General features: G+C 40.9%; 2 protein-coding genes across 2 annotated transcripts in view; one reads left to right on the top strand and one right to left on the bottom strand.

Moving 5' to 3' along the window:
* UBAC2 (UBA domain containing 2) overlaps nucleotides 1-22,655 on the top strand; it is a 104,306-nt gene that overhangs the window by 2,042 nt on the left and 79,609 nt on the right. Inside the window, exons 2-4 of the mRNA XM_035557021.2 lie at nucleotides 7,914-8,041; nucleotides 14,133-14,252; nucleotides 14,686-14,792. Of these exons, the coding sequence (XP_035412914.1) occupies nucleotides 7,914-8,041; nucleotides 14,133-14,252; nucleotides 14,686-14,792 (355 nt within the window). The remainder of the gene's footprint in view (nucleotides 1-7,913; nucleotides 8,042-14,132; nucleotides 14,253-14,685; nucleotides 14,793-22,655) is intronic.
* On the bottom strand, nucleotides 16,408-17,373 carry GPR18 (G protein-coupled receptor 18). Its single transcript, XM_035557022.1, has one exon. It carries the CDS (start codon nucleotides 17,371-17,373, stop codon nucleotides 16,408-16,410), a length of 966 nt encoding a protein of 321 aa, XP_035412915.1.

The raw sequence follows: 22,655 nt of genomic DNA, 5'->3' as shown, positions 1-22,655 counted from the left end.
GCTGATGCTCCATTAGCCCCTTTTCTCTTTCTTGCATCCTGTCTTCTGGTGTTTCTAGGCTGCCTGTCTCGTCTCTTGATGTTTGGATGAAAACAAAACTTTTCTTTTCAACAATAGGGAGAGTCTGATGTGATTAAGGTATTTCGAAGCTGCTTGCTAAGAAAGAGTTTAAACTGGCGTTAGTTTTCACTCTCATTGTGTAGAATGATTTGATTAGAGCATCAAGTTTTGGGTGAGGAGGCATTTTTCACCATCCATTATTCCTCTTGCTGTAGAAATTAGTGTACCTTGGGTTCTTCTTACAGTTGATTCTGTCTTTTGTTATGTCCCAGGCATGGTAACTTGGGTGCTTAAGAGAAGGTAACTTATAAATCAAATAAAAAGTCTATGTGCTTGTTAGAATTAATTTATTGTTTAATATTCCAAAAGTAATATGACAAAATGTGGCAGAAGAGATGACTGAACTTCGGTAGACTGATGCTCCTGAGCAGTGCACTGGTGTACTGATTGTAGGAAACATATGAGGAAGACAGTGTAGCTTCCTTTTATCACAGTTTAACGTTTCTGGAGGAAAATCTTTGGCGGCATGCATGGGCAAGACCTTGAGTGCTAGTGAGTAAATAAACTCGAGTATTTTGATTTCATCAGTAAAAGGAATTCAGTTTTGTATCTACATGTGCAGACTACTGAGCAGCTGCATTTCCAAATTTCTAGACCAATAATGCCAGGCTCATTTAATCTGAATGCATTTTGATTTCTTATCATAAGGTGGCCTGGACAGACCACTATTGACTTAACAGAGCACATTTAGCTCACCTAAGCTTTTCTGAAGTCCACGTACATGCTATAGATGTCCTGGTTATTTTGTTCCTCATTCAGGGTAAGGCAGTTGTTGCATTATTTAGTCTGTTGTTAAAGCTGTCCTAAAAAACATATCTAGATCTAGCCATGGATAGAGACAATAGTTCTTTCAGTTACATGGATCTTCTCATGGTTGGTGGCCAGATTTTATTTCTGCTGAAGTACCACTGCTGTGCTGAGTAAGCAATATTTTGCAGACTATTTCTGTATGACTTGCCTTGAGATAACTGAGGATGGTCTCTGTACTACGGGTGCTGGCAGATGCTACGCTATGGTCGGTGGCAGTGCAGAAAAGTTCCTTTCACATCCTGGCTCCAGAGTTCAGGGAGGTGAACGATGTTATCAGCATCCAAACAACATTCAGAACTTGTAAGTACTTCATCACAGATTCGGATTCAGTTTCAAGCTTGACCACTTGTGATGAAATTAGACTTTCTCGTAATAACGCTTGAGCAACTGGAGCTGAAGTCCTTGACCCCGTCCATGTGCTTTTTAAGAAAATGTCTCGTGATTTTGAGCAGTGTGGTTGAGTTCTTTTTAAAGTGTCTCTCTAGTATTTTATATCCTAGTTCAGTGCCCTTTAAAGTCACATGTGTAGGTAGAGGGGTTCTTGAAAAATGGCACAAAAGAGACCTTCCAGCAAGCAGTTGGTCCAGCCCTGGATGCAGGCGAGCCAGTTCAGACAAGTAGGTCCTTTGCTGGGGCTGATTTGCCGAATTCCTAACAGGCAGTATCGGGTACAGCAGATGACTGCGCTGGGAGCCGATAACACCTACGCACACGATTTTGGTTGAGGAGTTGTAAAAATAGACATAACTGGTGCGTGCTACAGCTACGAGGGATGGAAATTGAGAAACAACGGAGAGCACCACTTAAAGGGACAAGGACTGTTTGCCCTCATTAGGGGAAACTGTTCTTGCTATCTGAAATAGTGAAGGAACTGGCACGCCCTGGGAAGAAAAATAACGCAACGTATGCCTTTACCTCTCTGTGAACCTCGTGGTGCAATGCTAACAGTTTGCTGAGTATCCCCAAGGCATGAACGCAGTGTCATGCTCCTCTGCTTGCGTAACCTGCGGGATTGAAGTGTGTTGTGTGCAGGCATTAGGGAAATAATGCAGGGACATCAGTTGATGCTCTGTGGTATGGCTGAAGGAAGAATGTATCGCAGAATCACCTAGGTTGGAAGAGACCTCCAAGATCACCCAGTCCAGCCTCTGACCTAACACTAACAAGTCCTCCACTAAACCATATCACTAAGCTCTGCATCTAAACGTCTTTTAAAGACCTCCAGGGACGGTGACTCAGCCACTTCCCTGGGCAGCCTACGTATTGAATGTATCAGGCTTGTGTGCATAACAATATTAGGCAGTACAATGCTGTCTGGGAAAACAAGTGAGCTTGTACATCAGCCTGCTACAGCGCAACGTGGTTCGAAATGCTAGCTCGAGTCCTGGGAACGGTGCAGCCACACGAGTTCAATGAGCCAGTCGCTGCACACCGCAAAAATGTGGCTGTTCTGCTTCTGGTGCACAGCTAGCTCGTGTCAAGCTCGCTTGGGGATCTCCGCAGTGTTGTGGTGTAGCCCTACCTGACATTTCCGACAACGTATACTAATAGTAGTATGGTAATATGCTCTGTGGGTGGGAGGAAGAGGAGGCTGCTCAACTAGATGAATGTTTTGGTTAACTTCAACCTGTTTCACTTTCTATTTTTTTCAAATGTTCCTTTTAAAAACCTCGGTTTTCTTTTTTTTTCTTCTTTTTTTTTTTTTCTTTTCTTAGCTGTTGTAATTTGTGACCTAGGATACAGCCAGCAGCTACTTAAGCAGCAGATGTGTAGGTAACTGGTTTGATTACAGTCTTAACCTGCATCTTGTCATAATAGATTTGTCGTAATAGATTTCAGCATGATCACAGTTGGTTTCTTTACTGACCTTCTTCCTGCCTAGTATGTTTCCTCTGCAAGACTGAAATCTTTTGGTTTTGGGGACCTTTAAGTCTTGGCCAGGAGTGTAGGGTAGATTTCTCTTGTCCTGTTAAGTGTATGTACTAACGGGACTTGCCCCACAACCTCTGCATTAAGTTTATAAGCTTTGGATGAGAAGTCATCCCTGCAGTAACGCTCTTACTGCTGTGTTCACTTGCAGGCATCACGAAGATTAGCCACCAGAGTACGCTGTGAAGTGACAGTCTGAACACAGCATCCCCTTCCTGTGTCTGTGCTCTGTGTCTAGACCAGGCGCAAGAGTTGCTCTCCTGACCCAGAAAAGTGTTTCATTCAGTCATGTAATACTTCCAGGCAGCAGTAACTTCAGTGTTTTTGCAGGGTCCTCTGGTATTGCATTTTTCTTTCCCAAAGGATGAAGTACTGGAAAAATACTTAAACCGGATCAACCAAACTCTGAGAAACCATCACGTGGTGAAGTTCCATCCTTACAGCTGGTGTGCAGTCTTATGGCTTCTCCCACATTCCTCAAACAGTATTACATGCGTTAGTGTCTCTTCTTGTCCTCCTTCCATAGCGTGCTCTGATTGCCCTCAGCTACTGTTCAGGACTCGGTGTGTGGTTACAGCGAAGACAAGCTTTACTCCTCTGATCTGGTAAGATTGCTCCACTCTCACGAAAGCACATGGTGTCTAGGAAAGACTGAGAAAACTTATTTTCAGATATGAGCAGTAGATGGTGGGTTTCATCAACCATTACAATAAAGGATAAGTAAGGTTTCCATGCATTCAGAAGGAGGTGTTTATGCTGCTAATGGTATTTCTGTTTTGATGTGCTAGCAAACTTGCATCTGGGGAAAAAAAATAAAAACAGGCACGAGTCCTTGAAAACTCCAACCATTTTGAAGTGTCTCTTCAGGCAAGTGAACCCCCTGCAGCTTCTTGGCCAGATCTTGGAATACAATAGGTGAATATCTGCACGACAGCTGAATGAAGGAAAAACAACAGAATACAGAACCATAGAAACACAGAATGGTTTGGGTTGGAAGGGACCTTAGAGACCACCCAGTTCCAACCCCCCTGCCGTGGGCAGGGACACCTCCCACCAGACCAGGCTGCCCAAAGCCCCATCCAGCCTGGCCTTGAGCACCTCCAGGGATGGGGCATCCTCAGCTTCTCTGGGCAACCTGTGCCAGTGCCCAAATTCTCTCCGTTCATATGATTTGGGGAGTATTGTGCATTCAGGTGTTCATCAGTTATTGATTAAAGACTGTCAGATCTCAAGTATCAGCATTAAAAGATAGTTCATGCACATTTCATGCCATTATTTTAGCCCCTAGTAGTTTATTTGTCTGTGTGAAAGCGGTGTGGCTGCTGCTACATGGCATGTTTCTTCTGCAGCCCTGAGGTATGTTCACTAGGGATCTCCAGGAAAATGTCCTGAGCTAATTTGAGCTTCTGCAGCCGCTGCTCATCAGCTGGTGTTGGCAGCGAGGTCCTCTCACAAGTCAACACCTGAGTCTCGGGCTCAGAATAGCAGTCCAAGGGGCGAGGTTGTTCCCCGAAAAGCCCTTGTGAAGCAGTAGCCTAGCGTTGCTGCCCCGTTTGGTATTCTCCTCTGCTGCTTCTCATCACCTGTGAGTGCTGAGCAGGCAGGGAGCAGGAAGTCATGTCAAAACCTGTAGCTGTTGCTCCTACCACAGCTTGCATATTCTTCTCATTGATGCAACAATGGTGGCTTCTGAAGCTGCAACAAGGTTTGCAGTTGTGCCATAAGCCCCCCTCTGTGTGTGTCGGACGGATACATCGATTCCTTAACTCTGTCCTTTGAAAGTGGAGCTGGCAGTCAAGAAAGTTGTAGGCTGTGGAAGGAGAGAATTCAGGGGCATTGTAGTAAGTGCAGGGGTGGAATGTGGAGCTGCAGGGGTGGTTTTCTAGGTCGTTCCCTTAGACGAGATCTCAGGATGTATGTTGCAGCAACAGCGCTACCATTGCCTGTTGCTTGGGCAAATCATCACTTAAGAGGTGCTTTGGGACTGCAAATATATTCCAAGGTCTTTGAAGATAACACTTGATGCATTTTAACTCTTTGGGGTCAAAATGAGTTTATCCTTTCGTTGTACGTCCTTTCCATGGCATGGAGGCACTGTGTTTTTTTTTCTCCTTGTGCGCATTTGTGTTAGTGCCGCCTGTAGGCACTGGTACCCAGGTGGGTGGCAGTGCACGTCTTCATCCTGCATGGTGTTGCAGATCCATCAGACCCGAATTTTGCTTTCTAAACGTTACCTGTACATTCTAGGTAAGGCACTGGACTTGGATGTCGAAGTACCTGATTGTAGGAGTGTTGCCCTCTCACTGGTGACCTCACATAGCCCTTAATAAGGATCTGTGTGCTATCGAGTGGTAAAGCAAACCACTGCCTTATGCCCTGAAACACCTGGAAACAAAACATTTCAGGAGTTGCATTATTTATCCGAGAGTGTTTCCCGTTCTTCATTTTAATGGACAAGAATAAACTTGTCAACCACGATGACATTTTGAGAAGCTTGAGAGTAGAAGTTTCCGTTACTCATGTGATGTTCCCTGTGGGTGACTGTCACATTAATGGCTCGGTTGCTTTTGTGGCTTTTCACTTGGTGACGTGCTTAAAAAATAAATACCTCTCCTCTATAACAAGGTTTAAAGTGTCTGAGCTGGAAGCTAAAAGGAGGATTGTATCAAAAACGGGTGTTTGCGCTTTTGGGTTGGGTTCTGTTGGTGGTGTTTGAACACATTCAAATTGGAAATGAATTTGATACGCTAAAGTATTGTAAGTGCGTATTAACTGTAATGTAACAATGATCTAATGATACAGAAATTACAATGAAACCTAAATAAAAGCATAAACATTGTATAGAAATATAAAGTTGTGGAGGGAAATCTTGTGATTTGCTTCATGTCTGGTTTATTTTTTGGTAACTTGATCACTGTGTGAAAATTTTGATAAGATTAATGAGTTCTTATAAAAAATTTAAACTCACGAAATAGTGTAAATATATTTAATAGTAAAACATCAAGTTTTATCAAACTTTGGTTCAGAAATGTCTACCACTGTAACTACTCTTACTGTTCTCTTTAGGGGGTTGCTTTCAAATACCTGTCATATCCAGGTTAAAAAGCTGACCTTTTCACCTTAAGAAGTATTAACTAAGTTAAATTAATTAACAGAGCATTGGTTTTCAAGTGAATGTGTTGTGTGTACAGTAACTTTCACAGCTGGAGGTAGCTCCAGCTTGTTTCCCCCCAAGTGTTCTGCAGTACTCTGATGGCTTCACACTTTTTTTTAAGCATTAAACTAAATCAGGTGAATGAATAATTGGAAAAAAAAAAAGACATCTAAAGACTATAGACCTTATTTTTGAGAGCAAGCAAATGCAAAGAAGAGACTAAATTGAAGGATGGATAATTTTCTTGCATTACAAAAAATCAGCCGGGCTTGCTGCCCCACCGATACGACTTCGAGAGAATATCTAATCCTGAAAGTAGAGCCTACAGTTAGCAGAGTAACATCAGCCTGAGTTGTTCCAAGTCTCTGCCCAATCTCTATAAAAGGACAGTAAGTCAAATACATTAATTGTTTAAATGGAGTAAGGAAGGTGAGTCTGTAAATAATAAGCCCAGAAGTATGGCTGGGGACTGAAAGAGTGGTTATAAATACAGGTAGATTCTACAGCACACATAGGAAGAGATGTTTTCTTCACATGGTGTGTATCAGAAGACTGAAGACTTCAAGGTGGTGTGAGCTGCTGACGGCAGCTGTGGCAGTTCCTGAGGTCATCAGTTAGTGCTTGGATGAGGATCATGCTTAAATTACACAGTAATAACCCTATTTTTGATGGCAGCAGGATTGTGCCATGATTAAAATCTTGGCTTTGGTGCCTGTTAGGATCTTCCTTGCTAGCAGTTCACTCTTCTGACGTGCAACAGATCTGAATCATTTATGATAGTTTATCTGGATACATGCTAGGTGTTTGCTGTCTTACACTTTTAGTGCAGTTTTGTTCTTCCTGAGCTCCTGCTGCTTGTAAGTAATCATATTATTCCTTTTGTTATCTAAGGGTAATGACAGCAGAGCTACGTGTTTCATGATCGTACCCTGCAAAAAAGCAGCTGCCCAAAAATCAGAAGGTTCTGTGCTGTAACTGGGATGTTGGGGAAGGAAGTAAATGTGATTCAAGTTGCACGTATGAAAAAGGCAAAAGTCATAAAAGAAATAGTATTTCAGAGTTTTTGGATGGGCTTGAATTACCCAGAAAGACTGTTTTGTTGCAGCAACTACACCAACAGCTGAGGATGAACTGCTGGGTGTACTTGTGGTGGATATTCCACTTGACAGATTTTAGGAAACGAGCATTGCAGGTGTCGTGTTGTCCGCATGCGTTCTTCTGAGTGTTTGAAGTCATGCTGTTAAAGGGAAAGAAATCGATTTCACAAATGTCCCGATTTTATTAATTTCTTTATTAATAATTATGATTGAATGGAAGGAACATGAATGTCACGTAAATTAACTTAAAAATGTTTTGTTGAATGGTGGATAGAAATAGAAATATATAGAATAGAAATTAGAAATAGAAATAGAAACAATAGAAAGTAAATTTATTCAGGACATCTATTCAGGTTGTTCCTGATTCATAGGCTCTAGAGTAAAAGTGAATCTCTGATACCAAGGAAACAAAGGTATTTGTTTAAACTAGTTTTACATGCGCGTTTTGCTAGCAAAAAAGGAGATTGTTTTATTTCCTGAAACATTATTAAGCTCTAGGAGGGCTGCATAGGAGGACATCAACTCCATAGGTACAGAGAGATTTAGTTTAATTATAGCCAGACAATGAATTTCATAAGAGAATGTTGAAGACAAAATGCCCGATCAATATTTAACTGTCACTAATGTCTCTGAAGACTTCCTTAGGTTGGTGTTTTTCCTATTTATTTACAAAGGAAATTGATCAGATAAAAAATGAAGCGATGCACTACTGTTTTCCAATCACTTGTCTGAACATGTCACTTTTTAAATGTAAGAGATTTTTCTCTAAAATGGCTCCTTTTTGTTTGTTTTCTGTCTTTAAGATAAAGCACCCTTGTCAAAGAGCCTGTTATTAGTCCCAAGTGCCATCTCGATTCTGTTGACTCTGCTCTTCCAACATTATCAGAAGTTCTTTGCGTACAACCTACAAGCTATAAAAGAGGATTTTCAGGTAAGGGTCAGTTAATTTTGTGTGGAAAGAGACTGCAAAATACTCTCTTCCGTGCCATTTTTCCCAGTCTGTTTCTCCTCTGGTTCTTTACCTTTGTTTACTGTTGTAGACCAGCTCGCTCTTAGCTTTTATTATGTCACCCCGGCAGGCCACTGCGTGTAACAGGTCATTACCTACTTTTGGTTGAAGTGAGAAAAACTGATCTGAAACTATCAACATGGCCTTTCACTTCTCTCTTTTGTCTGGGAAATGCTTGTTTTTCTGTCATCTCTCCTTCCAGCCACTGCCAGTTGGGAAGCTTGCTGTGAATGAAGTGTGACTTAACCTCTGTAATAATATAAGGATTTTGGTATGAATGTCAATATCTTCTTGTGCTTAGTTTTTAAGGCTATTGTATTTAGCTACTCTGGATAATATACCGTTTATTTTAACATCAGAGGCCATAACTTTCACACTGTAACTTCTGCTATAGTAAGGTATGGGAAACTAAAATTTTCCTGTTGAGGAGAACTGCTGCTTCTCATTTGGGAATCCCAAGTCAGAGAATTTGTCACGCTCCAAAGTAACCTGCTGATTTGGTTAACTGTCTCATTAGATATTTGTAGCTTATTCCCAGTTCAAACTGGCAAACCTTATCTTTTAGGTATTACACCTTGTAAGACTTTGTTCTGAGCTTAATTAAGGAATCCTTGATACCTTAATTGGAATCCTTAATTGATGTTATGTCAGTTGTAGTTTTCAAAATAATGCATATAGAAGTGACTAGATAAAGTTTTTTTTTTTTCTATTTGTATATGGCATGCTATTGCTCAATAGGGAAGTCAGCTTCTGTAGTTATCTTTTCCCAAATGTTTTACAATCAGATAAAAAAATGTACTTAATGTCTTTGAGAATGTTGACTGTAGCCTATAAGCCTTAAAAAAATATAAGATTTATCTAGTGATTCTCCAAGTTATTGCACTCTGTCATCATTCTTGTCAGTAACAAGAGCTGTATTGTAATGATGTAGACGACAACTCTGTAAATTAATGTCTGCCTTTTAAAAGTGTTACAGCCAAATGTTTGGGGAGAGGGAGGAGAAAGGCTGAGAAACTGTTCACATTTTAAAAGGAAATTTTGTGGTTTGGAGTTTGTTTGTTTTTTGAAGTTTGTCTTTAGAAGAGTCTTTCCATTTGTCTGAGCTGCTGAAAAACATTAGTAGCTGTGTCTTATTCAAAGAAACCATCTTTATTGTGTCTTAAAGGGTAAACTTTTGTGAGTATCTATAGAAGCTATAATATTTTTATTGTGATGCTTTGGGGAATTTATACTGTGTTGTTTTTTCTTTCCTGAAATAACTGTTTCATTTATTGTCATAGTAAGCTATTTAGTATGTAATTGTGTAATGTGTAGTTGTGTCTAATACATGTATCTCCGAGATCAGGGAGAAAATACTACTGAATTCCTACCTGACGCTAATATTCAAGTAAGAATGTTTGGTTTCGAATACATTCATCCACAGGTATGAGTTTAATGGAACGGGATTTTTGCAGTGGCCAGACAGCCATTCAGTGTACCAGATACTAACACCTCTTAAAGCTGGTGCAGAGCATAGGAAGTAAAGCGTGCAGTTTGAGAGCGCTTTTGATTTGGAAGGCAAAGCATGTACTGTTGAAAACTTGAAGATCTTTATCTCCATAACGGAGACCCTCCAGAGCAGCGAAGAAGCTGTGTGTAAAAAGGAGTTACGTTAGAGTGATGTATTTTTTAGGCTTGCTGAAGTAAAGAGCAATTAGACTTAGAAGCCTTACGGTCTACGAGAGGGCAGTTCAGTTAATGTATCATGAAATGCTGAGCTGGAGGGATACAGCCCTGCCAGTTTGGTGTTTAGGAGAGGTGCTACTCAGACTACTGGCTAGGTTTTAATGCTGGCCATCTTGACATGGGACAACTAGAACTGTGAGGTCTCACCTCTTTCTTCTTGTTCAGTCCTTTGATATACCAGGGAGATTAGAAACAGAAGTATTTATTGGTTGAGGCTTAAAGACCTTGAGTGGAGAATGCCTAGCAGGCTGTGACTTAGGAACGGGAGTTAGGAGAGCCAAACCTGAGCTGGAAACCAGCAAGAAAGATGAAGCTTAACAAGGATGGTTTCTGTACGCACATCTGCAGCAAAAGGAAGGCCTGAGGAGACTGTTGGCCCAGTCCTCATTGTGGCACAAGGGTGAGGTACTCAAAGAGGTATTCAGGCTGAAGTATTTAATAGTTTCTACCTGTATGTTTTGCCCTCGGGCCTCCAAGGCCTCTAAGCCTCCTAGCAGAGTCTGTGGGAGTGAAGTGGTATCCATCACAGAGGAAAAGAGAGTTAGGGGTCACTTACCGAACCTGTATACTTACAAGTTAATGGGACCAGATGGGATGTCTCTGAGGGTGCCAGAGGAGCTGGAACTGTAATTGCAATACCTTTTTCTAGCATCTGGGAAAGTTCATGGCAATTGGTGGAGGTACCTGATGACCGGAGAAAGGCAAACAAACACCCGTCTTCAGGAAGGAGTGTCCACGTAACATTGGGCCATTTGGCCTTACCTTGGTCCCTGGGAAGGCTGAGGAGCAAATCTTTTTAGAAGCCATTTCTGTACGCATGCAGGACACAAAGGTGACTGGGAGCAACCAGCATGTATTTACCAAAGACTGCAGTGTATTGGAGGAGATGAGAAAGAGGTTGACCAGATCTTTTCCTAGACCTGTAGCTTGAAGAGCCAGAACACCCACCTGTTCCAAAGGAGGATCAGATAACCTGTGCTTATCTGATTAACTGGGTCTGATCCGGTTGGGGAATAGAGACACCCACAATGACAAAAACTGAAAGCTTGTAATGTCTCATATCAGGAGGATGGCTGCTCCAAATTTGCTCCACCTGCGGGTTTACAACTAGAGATTAGAGTCAGTGCCCCTGTAGGAAGTGAAGGGCTGAGAGGTCCATCTGGTGAAGCACACAAGCTGCCAGAGCCTCATCATGCAACAGCACCAGGAGGAAGTGGCAAGTGAAAGTATCAGAAGATTGTTGCCAGGAACAGAGGCCCCCATCTGCTGTCCTTAGTTGTGGAGGGAGGCATGCTGCTTGCCAGGGGCTCAGATGTGGGACGTTGTGAAAAGACTGTTGAGGCTTGTCAGGCTTTCAGACTTCTATCCTGTGCTGCTCTTCTACATGGGCATCAATGACACTCAGCATGGCTATATGGCTCTGAGGATGATGGTCAAGGACCTGGAGGTCAGTGTGCTGTTTTCCTTGATCCAGCTGATGAGGAGGAAGATCTCGAGGTGGAGAGAACAGATGCTGTGGGTCAACAATTGATTGTACAGCTGGTGTCTGCAAAAGGGGTTTGGGTTTTGTGCCCATGGCACTGTCTCTGAGGATCGTGGATTACTTGGAAGAGGTGGGATTCACCTGACCAATTCCAAGCCTCTGAGACCAGTGTGAAAGGCTAGAGCAAAAAAGACTAAAACTCAATGGAGGAGGATCAGGCTAGGGAACATTTAAGCTAATTGCACATATGCAAGTCCATGGGACCTGGTGGTGTAGTACATCCACACGTTTTGGAGGAGTTGGCTCATGTCATTGTAAGGGTACTCTGGATTATCTCCGAAAGGTCGTTGTGATCAGGGAAGGTTCCTGAAGGCTGAAAGAAAGCTGGTGTTATGCCTGTCTTCAGAAAAGGCACGAAAAGAAATTTGAGGATCCTACAGGCTGGTTATCCTCACCAAGTTCCCTGGGAAGGTGATGAAGCAAATCCTCTTAAAAATCATTTTCAGGCACATAAAGAACAAGAAAGTGACTGGGGGTAGTCAGTACAGATTTGTGAAGTGGAAAACTCATCTGTTGGCCGTCTTGGTGAATGAGAGGATGCTGCTTGTCTTGACTTTTGTAAGGCTTTTGACAGTCTACCGTAACATCCTCAGACAAACTCATGATTAACTAAGAGAGCAGTGAAGTGGGCTGAAACCTGACTGAACTGCTGGGCTCACAGGATTGTGATCAGTGGCCTGGAGTCCAGCCGGAGGTCAGTCACTAGTAGCGTACACCAGGGGTCAATATTGGAGACACTACTGTTTAGTGTCTTCATTCACAACCTGTGGGATGATGCAAAACCTGGATGACTGGTTGGTGTACTAGGTGGTTCTGCTGCCTTTCAGAAGATCCTCCTCAGGCTGGAGGAAAGGGTCAATGGGACCACATGAAGTTCAGTAAAGGCAAATGTAAAGTCCTGCCCCTGGAGAGGAATAACCACGTGCACCTGCACGAGCTGCAGGCTGACCAGCTGGAAAGCAGTTTTACAGAAAAGTCCCTGAGAGTCTCAGCGGAGACCAAGATGAACATGAGACAGCAAATGCAGCATTGTGGCTAGAAAAGCTGCCAGCGTCATGGGCTGCATTAGGAAAGCCATCACAAGGAGGTCAAGTGGAGCCGTCCTTCCCTTCTGCTCAGCCCTGGTGAGACCATACCTGGTGTGCTGTCCTTTGTTTTGGGCTTGCGAGTACGAGATAGAACTGGGTATTGTACTGGGAAGAGTCTAGTGGAAGGCCAACAATACAGTTGGGGGCTGCAGCACTTGACTTACAGGGAGGTCATTTCCCACCTCTGCTGTTCTGTGTTTCTATGAAATAATGCCTGACCAAATTACTGCTTTTTTCCATGAGGTAACTGGTGCTGTGAACAGGGAGAAGTTGATGGATTTTCCATACCTAGACTTTAGTAAGACCTTTAACCCTGTCTCCCATTTTGTCTTTAAATCCATGTTGCCGAGGTGCATACTGAATAACTACATGACCAGGTGGGTAGAAAACTGGCTGGACTCTAAATGATGTTGTGGTCATTGGTGCAAAGTCCACCCAGCAGGTAGGAGTTAGGGGAGGGCCCCTCAAGGTTCACTACTGGAATCAGTACTGTCTTCATTTACCACCTGGATGATGGGATGGAGAGCACTCTCAGCAACTTAGGGGGTGACCCCAGTTGTGGGGAGTGGGCAATGTGCTGAAAGGTTGGGCTGCTATTCACAGAGACCTTGTCAAGCTGAAGAAATGGGCTGACAGGGACTTCATGAAGTGGAAAGTCCTGCTTCTGGGATAGAATAACCCCAGGTAACAACAGTGCAGGCTGGAGAGCAACTGCTCGGGAAGCAGCTCTGTAGAGAACGACCTATGGATCCCGGTGGACAATAAGTTAAACAGAAGTAAGCAACGTGCTCATGCATCCAAGGCCAACCACTTCCTGGGCTGCATCACAGGATCACAGGCAAGGGACCGTTCCCTGCTAACTAACAGAGTACTCCAGGTGTGGTCTCACAAGTGTCCAGTTCTGGGATCCTCAGTACAAGAAACATGAACCCGCTGGAGTGTGACCACAGAGACAGAGCATTGGAGTATGTGACATAGAAGGAGAGACTGAGAGAACTGGGTGTGCCCAGTCTTGAGAGAAGAAGGCAAAGAGGAGACACCTTATTGCTATCTTACAAGTACCTGATTCAGAAGCTGGAGCTGGACTTGACTTGGAGGTGCACTGCTGTAGAGCAAGAGGTAACAGACACAAGTTGGAACATGGGAAATCTTGCTTAGATAAAAGGATTTGGTTTATTTGTTTTCTCAACCATGAGGGTGACCAAGAATTACTGCAGGTTGCCAAGAGAGGTTGTGGAACCTCAATCTTTGAAGATGTTCAGGACTTGACTGGATATGGCCTCAAGCAAGCTGATCTAATTAGATCTACTGGGAGAGCAGTACACTGGATTAGATGGTCTTTGGAGGTCACTTCAAAAATTTTTTTTCTATAATTCTACAATTTACTAGGGTTGTGTTATTTGTACATGTGAACTAGGGACAATTTGAGTTGATTTAAATTGTATATTTGTTTTAGCAGGTAGACGTCTTCCTTGAAAACATTCTATTTTTAAACACTTTCTGAACTCTGTAACGTTCTAGTCCCTTATTTTCCTCCTTAAATGCTGTACCACATTTCTGTTATTTGACTTCAGTATTATATTCACTCTGAGCACAAACTCTTTAAAGAATTTTGTGAGGAAAGCGAGACTTAACATGACAATCTTTAACCTTCTAGATTTGGAGACTTGTATGTGGGAGAGCAATATGTCTTGATCTGAAAGACACATTCTGCAGCAGTCTGCTCATTTACAACTTTAGAATTTTTGAAAGAAGATACGGCAGCAGAAAATTTTCAGTAAGTTCCAGTTTTGTTTTGTTTCTTTTTTTAACAGAAATTGTTTTCTGCACTGTTCAGAATCTTGTAGTATTGGCTTAATATTGCATTTTTATTAGTAATATTCTGTATGGAAATATATGCTAAAAGGTTTTAAAGTGAATTGGGTTTCCTTAAGTCAAAATTTATATTTGTAACATGTTATGATCAGTGGTTCATTCTAAGTAAAGTTTGCATCTGTATCAGTTAAAAGTTATCAGACCCATAGAATTTGATTTTGGAACCAAACTTTTTTATTCTTCAGTGCCTAAACATATAGATCTGGAAATATGCTTTGCTAAAGATTGTTTGTATTGATAGAACTAGTATAGTGCTTTTCTTATTTATTAAGAGATATATTAAGTTCTTATTTTTAAACTGTTGAATTAATTCAGTTCAAACTTTTTCTTTCCAGTCCTTTTTACTGGGTGCTTGGATGCTCTCAGCTTTGTTTGATCTTCTCCTGGTAGAAATTGCTCAGTATGTATTTGGCATCACCATCAGCAGCTTGCCTTCTGGTTTGTAAGTAACTCCTAATGAGCTGGTAATTTTAGGCATGGTTTTAAGGGAATATTTGGTGCACATTTTAATTAAAAAACTTTATTCGTGTAACCTAAATGTAGTCCTCTTTTCAACTACAGTGTAAATGTTTGTGGTATAACTACTACATTTTCCAACATTCGTTTTGTAGTTGTGATGTAGGGTTAACTTGTTCAAAATACCTGATGATGTATCCATTCTGTTAGGCCCAGATCTACGGTCAGCATGATTAGAAAGTGGCTTACAATGCACAAATTATTGCCGTAGTTATTTTTGTTCTGTTCAGAAAACCTGAAAACTGAAGTCAGTTTGGTGCTGATTTCTTTCTTAAATAAAAAAAAATAACTCTAATTCGTATCTTTATGTTAATTTTTAACGGCATATACAATTATATGCATTTCATACAGGTATTTCATATGTGTCTTTCAAAAACTTGAGTGCTAGAGCACATGATTTCATTTACTGTTTGCATCTGAAGTTCTTAAAGCTTTAAGGTATTTAGTGGTTGAGTTTTGTGTAACCTATATTTGACATTTCTGCAGTTAATAATAGGAGCTGTATGTGCTATGGTAGAACTGTAGAGCTTGCAGAGCCTTTGTGGTTAAGTTTCTGACAAGCAAGATCAGCCTCATAAGACTTGAGTTCCCATGTGTTGCATACTCTGAGGTAGTAATAAAAGCTCATGGGGCAAGATTTTGAATACTGAACACTACACTAGATTTTCTGATCTTTACTTTTTTAGTGTGACTCTTGACAGTAGCTAAAGGCTGATTTAATGAGGAAGAAAAAACATACGTTTGGTATTAGAAAAATACATTTCTTGTAGTATGTGAGTATTCAAAGGGAGTCTAATGCTTGACTAGTACTGCAGTTATTCACCATGTTTGCTACTTTGGTGGTTTTTAGCTGGGATGTAAGCCAGCAGTATGTCTAGACAAATTCAATATTTTCATCTGTGTAAAAAGATACTTTGTGCAAGAGCAGAGTGTAATAAATGTGCACATCACACCCACAGGCAACTAATGAACAGTTCAACTACCACACTTTTTGCTGGTGCTTTTACCTGTGACTGCCAGAGCTGCTGTCGGTTACCAGAAATCTGTGTCAAAGAAAGTTTTAGGTGAAAGAAATATAAATGTTTCCTACGTGTTCATTCTCTTTTAATCATACTGACGTACTGATCTTGACAGAATGAAGCTGATTTTAGGAGTGTGGGATATGCAATAGTTCTGTGATTGTTAGGCTGTGCAAATATAACAATTAATATAGGATACATTGCATCACAGTTTTTCAGTGTTGTCTGTGTTTTATTACATTAATAGTCCCTTTTTGTTGTCTGGCAATATTCACAATTTTTTGGGATGACAAAACTGGTGGACAGTTTCACACAGCTACTAGGTTTTAATTCATTTCAGATTTACAGAAGCTGTTGAGCAAATATGAAGAGGTGCCATTATAATTCTGCTTCTCTCATAGTTACAGTGCCACAAACATCTGTTATTTCTGGCTGTAGAACATTTTTCAGTGTAGCCAAAATGCTAGAATATGGAAAAAGAATCACTTGTTTACATTACAAAATTCCCCCAGTTTTCTCTTTTTATATCATTTCGCTGTTCACATTACTGAGTGACCTTACACTTGCAGTTCGAAAACTCTTCCTGCGCACGCTTCGAAGGTAATTGCGATACAGGATTACACTGATGACTCTAGCCTGGAACTGTTTAGAAACAATATAGTACAGTATAACGTCCAAGCATGTACTGAGATTCATGAGGAAGGTGGTGAAGGCTGCCCAGGGATTGTAAGTTGTACCTTCATCCTGCAACATCATGAAGGCGAAGCAAACGTGGAAGGGTACAAAGCAGACGAGTACTTGAGCAATCAGAGTAACTATGATTCTTATGGATCTCTCCTTGGCCTTAGGCTTCAGTTTGGAAGTCTTGCCACGGATAAAATTGTAAATAATGATGAGGTAACACCCCATCATGATAACCAAGGGAATCAAAAAGAAAAATATCAATCGAGAAAAGTTCAACATATTTATTTCCCTTAAATGGATGATATCAAGCATTTTGAGGCAGGTGGTAGAATTCGAGGCTTTGTCTGGATCAGAATGTAGAAACAGCAGTGGGGAAGTTGTTGCAAGGGTCATTATCCAGATTCCAGTGCAAGCCAGCAGAGCTTTTTTTGTATTTTTCAGTTCCTTGACGTGCTTGGGCTGGACAATAGCCATAAATCTGTCTACGCTTATAAAAGCAAGCAACCACAGAGCAATGGCTGGATAAAATACAGTCAAAGCGCTGATGAACCGACAGAATGCATCTCCAAAAGGCCATGTTTCTTTCCCATGGTAGACTATCCGAAAAGGCAAGGAAAAGATAAAAATTATGTCAAGCAGTGCCACGTTGATCATATATACAGTTATAGTTGTTCTCTTCTTGGTAGTGCAGCTGAAAACCCATAGTGCAGTGGCATTCACTAACAATCCCACTGCGAATATAAAGCTGTAGAAGACCAGTGATGCAATCCTGTATTCTTCAGGGTGGTGATTTCCAGGCATCATGTTGTAATTGAATTTAGGAATAGTTGTTGCACCCCATAAGAACCCTGAAAATAGATGAAGTAGGAAAAATTATTCTCAGACAAGTAAAAACTGTCTTTAAAAACAAATGAGGATTTTCGTAGGATGGGGTTTAATAATGACTACAGATCCATACCATGCCACGAAGAAAGTTTGTGTACTGTCAGGCTTGTGAGGCATAGTATGGATAAGCTAGTTTTAATTAAAAATGTTGAATTACTTCAGAGGAATGAGAAAGTCAGGATTGCCCCAACTATTTTGAATGTGCTTCAGTAGCTGATGATTAGATAGAAACAGCTGTAATTGAAGTAAGAGAGCTATTTTCTAAAGAGAATATTTTTTCAAGTTGTCACTGTTGAAAAAGTAATGACTAGTTATGAAAAGAAGTAAGTGATCATGGCATGTAGTGACATTTGGATATGCAAAATGGAATCTTTACTTTGCATTTTATTTCTGTGGGAACTACTTGGATCCCAAAAGAATAGGTGCATGCTGTTGCTCATAAAAGCCATTACAAAGCTATCTCAATAGCTCTGTAGGTTCGAATAAAGTATTTAATCCCAGGGCTTCAGAGTGAATCATCTGACATATGAATGAGATGAATAGGTTTATAGTCTTCCTATTTAAAACAAAATAAAAAGATGGGAAGCAGCACAGACTCCAACCAGAGCCTGTGCGAACAGCACTTTTGGGGAAAAGTTGTTTGCTGACCTAGCTATTAGCCAGCTGCCCCAGAGCGCAGCAGCGTTGCTTCCTTCAGCTAGGAGTTTGAAATCTGAAATTTCATTATGCAAGCTCAACTTCTGAGGGCAGAAAGAGATTGTCCCCTGGTTTACTCTCGAGCTATTTGAGGATGCCAGAACATACTTGGTGGTTGCATGGGTGCTGTTGTTAACCCACCCTTCCTCCATTTTCCTGTCTCTCGGTTTTATCACCATTCTGTGAATTTGCATGGGAGGGTTTGTCCTGTTTGACCCTTTAACCAACCCTGCGGCGACTTGTTTGAAGAGGAGAAGGAAAGAGTGAGTTTGTTGTTTGTCCGATCTTCCTACCCGTGACAAACAGCTACATAACTCCTACAGCAGCATGTAGGCACCAAAACTTTATCAAGAGAAGAATGATGCATGGTTCCTGTGTGCTTTACCCCCCAGAGTGGAGAATTCGTTAAAACAGAAGCTCGTTTTTACAGCTCCAGTATTCTACGCTTTCACTGTAATGCCTACCAGGTGCTTTATACAGTGGTATAGGAACTTCTACAGTGGTTTGAACCAGAGCCTGCTTGGGGTAGGTTGCATATGTTTGAAAGAAAATTTTTGTAGCACATGCTTGTAGCACTGTTGAAATATTATCTGTCATACCATCCCACTTTTATTGCTGTTACATAAAATTGTCCACATATTGCTAGGAAAAATCCCACGCATTTTAAGAGTTTGGCATCGTTGGAAATGCTTGAGAAATCTTATTTCAAAACAGCATGGCCCCAACTATTTCAGCAAGGCTTTGTGATGGCATGTAGTATACTTTTGGTAATGTTTAATGTGAAAAAAAATCTTAAATATGCATAGTTAAAGTCCTCATAAACTTAAAAACAACAACAACAGCAAATCCTCAGAATCCTCTTTTTCTCCTTGTGATTTCTCTTGCTAATAGTTGCTTATGACATTGTGCATTACTACCTATATCAAGATCCTGACTGACTTAGCAGGTAAACTGAGTACTAATGTATAGGATAGGCAGAAGAATTTACTCTTTATAGATGAATAAGTAACATGGGTTTGGGTTTTGGTTTTGGTTTTGCTCTTCTCCCCCTTTGGACTTGCAGTGACTGTAGTCATTTCTAGTCAGGTCCTGTTTCTGAAATAACCTGCAGGTTGATGTTGATGGGAAGAGGGGAAGCTGAATCTGACTCAAGCTTGTAACAGGAAAACCTGTGGCTTATTTGCAGGTTATTTCAAGGTTGTGCCAGTTTTGAGATATATCAAAGAATGGACATATTGTAACAGCGAGGTTTTTTAATTTTATTCAATTCTTGAAGTCAGTGTTTCCAAACATTGTGGGTTTAAGTCCATATCAGCATTGTCAATATGTTTTTATGCAAAATTTACTTTTTAAGAATATAAAAATAAACATGTAGGTAAGAAACAATGACGTTGTCAGCCCAAGTAGATCTTCAGGTGCCTCTGGTTGGAAAGTTCTGCTCTAGGTGTTGTATTTCATAATGGGAACACTTACTTCTATTGATAAAAGCACTTGCTGAAGTCCCTAGAATCGCTGGTTTCCAGGTGTCTGTCTGTGGTAGTTTTGAATGATTGACCTGACATCTGTCTGTATGGTTTGTCAACCTGTTCTAATTTTTTAATTATGGCTGAGGTCCTTAATGACTAACACGAATTGTAAAGCCCGTATGGGTGCTATGTACAAGAACACAAACTTTCAGGACAAAATCAGAATTAATTCTTTTCCTCTAGATTTTTACTACAAGTTAGGGAACAGTGATTCTGTTTAAAGGATCGTCTGTGTACCTCTTTGTCCAAACCTCCCAACCCCTTTTATTTTCTCTGTCTATCCCTTACACTTTCTCGCATTTCCATGAGGAGGACGTGGCCTTCAGTGAATCACGGAGAGACCAAGCAACAAGATTATAGTTTAATAAATGATTATTTTTTGTTTAATGAAAACAAATATTTTTATTTACTGATAATATACTTATTAATGCTTTTAGTTATTAAATATTTTTAATCTATTGTAAAAATCCTGAACAACAGTGTTTATGGGACTGTTTCTGCAAATGCATTCATTTTGCTTTAAATGTTATTTATAGAATGCTGCTGATAATTCAAAGGTGTTAAGTGCATTAACAACTTACATTTCTATTCATTAGTCCTAGAATTTATGCCTGTGTTCAGCCTCTGAAGAAAGAAGTCTATCTTAGCACCATACAGAAACATCCGAGTTACTTTACTGGTATAATATAATGGTTTGTTACTTACCTTTTGTGCACTACAAAGTTTCTTCAGAGATGCTCGTTTCATAGCCCCGAATCTGTAGAAGGTTTAGACTTCCTCTTCTGTGCTCAGCTTCACTATGCTAAAATAGCTCTTCGCAGGCAGGAAGCAGTGACGCAGTCTAGCCAGTTGTGAGCTTTTTTATTGGTCATACATTAAAGTTGCTTGTGAATATTTCATATACATACGTATGAACTTGCAGTATTTGTGAACTAATAGTTCTGGTACCTTTTATAGTATTTCCAGTGTAGTCCGATTAGACATTTGTACTACATACCCTTTTAAAATATATTTTTTAATTATTTGTGGTTAATGAAAGCATTTTTGGGTTGATGCTTATACACAAAGGCAACTGCAAGAATATACATCTTGGTTATGTAAAAATTTCTAATATGCACAACGTTAAAGTATTCTCTGTAGACTGCAGTCCGCTTTGTGGAAATCCCCATTTTATTTATATTGCCTTGAACAGCAGTCAGCCTGAAAGTGACAGTAACTCCCTACTTCTGAAATGAGAAGTTTGATTCACTTGAATACATAGCTTGGTTTATATCTGTACTGACCGTGTTTTACCAACATAACAGCAGTGTTTCTATATTTTATTTGCTCTCTGAAATAAGAACATGCCTATTTAACAGCTTTGCATAAAAATGCCATATTAAGAGGTTTTTTAGTTGTTATTAAAATGGAATAAGATCAACAAACTATGTCACTGCAATAGACATTTGTGATGGGATGGGAATATTCACAATGGCGAATAGCTAAGGAGGACTGATTTCCTATGTTTTCTCTCTGTCCACTCAAAAAAAGACCCAGCCTTTTAAAGAACCATTCAGAGAAGGAGATATTCCAGGCTTTTTGTACAGTGCTCGATAGCAGCAAGTCTCTGTTAGTCTTTAGGACATTGAAGCACGCTATGCTGAGCTTGTTACCTCTGGTTGCCTCCATTTTCCCCCACAGATGAAGTGAAGAGAGATGTGTGTCGAGAAATGGGGCAGTAATGTTTCAGTTTCCCCCTGACATGCAATCAAGAATTTTCTAGGATGTGCACGTGGTGCCAGAAGTAACCAAGTCCAGCAGCTCAGATGTAGCCAGAATCAGGTTTGTTTGTGGGAGCATCCTCTTCACTGACTGTAAGAGTGATGTAGGCAGATGATCCCCACCTAGTAACAAAAGTACAAAAAACCAAAAGTAACTTTTGTAAAAAATACCTTCTGTCCTGGAGTCATGTAACTTATCTCTGTTGGATGGGTTTGTGGTAGTGCACTGATATTTGCACAGATCATTGTGACAGCTGAACTAGCCACAGGGTGGGATTTGGTATAGTTTTCGGTGTGTAGATTAGTGATATCTTTAAACATTGGACTTTACTTTTCAGGTGAACTGATACTTTACTTTTCACATGAACTCTGGTGAGGCTGCACCTTGAGTACTGTGTTCAGTTTTGGGCCCCTCAGTACAAGAAGGACATCGAGGTTCTCGAGTGAGTCCAGAGAAGAGCTACGAAGCTGGTGAAGGGCCTGGAGCACAAGTCCTGTGAGGAGCGGCTGAGGGAACTGGGGTTGTTTGGTCTGGAGAAGAGGAGGCTCAGGGGAGACCTTATTGTTCTCTGCAACTACCTGAAAGGAAGGTGTGGGGAGCTGGGGGTCGGCCTCTTCTCACAGGTAACTAGTGACAGGACTAGAGGGAACGGCCTCAAGTTGCACCAGGGGAGGTTCAGGTTGGAAATGAGGAGACATTTCTTCTCAGAAAGAGCAGCCAGGCATTGAGATGGGTTGCCCAGGGAGGTGGTGGAGTCACCGTCCCTGGGGGTGTTCAAGGAAAGGTTGGACGTGGTGCTTAGGGACATGGTTCAGTGCGTGACATTGGTGGTAGGGGGATGGTTGGACCAGATGATCTTGGAGGTCTCTTCCAACCCTTATGTTTTTATGATTATATACCAAACTTTATTTTTGTGTTCATTTCAAAGACCTCTCAATGAGCAGTTGACTAGGCAATCCTGCCCAGTCCATCCTATAGAAATATAAATACTTCAGTGTTGCTTGATATTTTCGGATTAAGGAGTATCTTAAAAAGCTGTATTTTACAGAGAACATCTGAAGGTCTAAACACTGTTGAAAACTGTTCAGTGGCTTTATCATTAGCATAACGACTGTGGAGCAAGCTCCAGAAGGATGAGTCACTCATACTGTTTTCAAGTTTAGTGAAAGTTCATTGAAATTCAGTGACACAGATATTTTTAAAAGGTTTAAAAAAGAG

The sequence above is a fragment of the Cygnus atratus genome, chromosome 1 (assembly GCF_013377495.2).
Source record: "Cygnus atratus isolate AKBS03 ecotype Queensland, Australia chromosome 1, CAtr_DNAZoo_HiC_assembly, whole genome shotgun sequence".
NCBI lineage: Eukaryota > Metazoa > Chordata > Aves > Anseriformes > Anatidae > Cygnus > Cygnus atratus.
The sequence above is the reverse complement of the archived record's forward strand: the minus strand, read 5'-3'. Positions and strand labels throughout refer to the sequence as shown.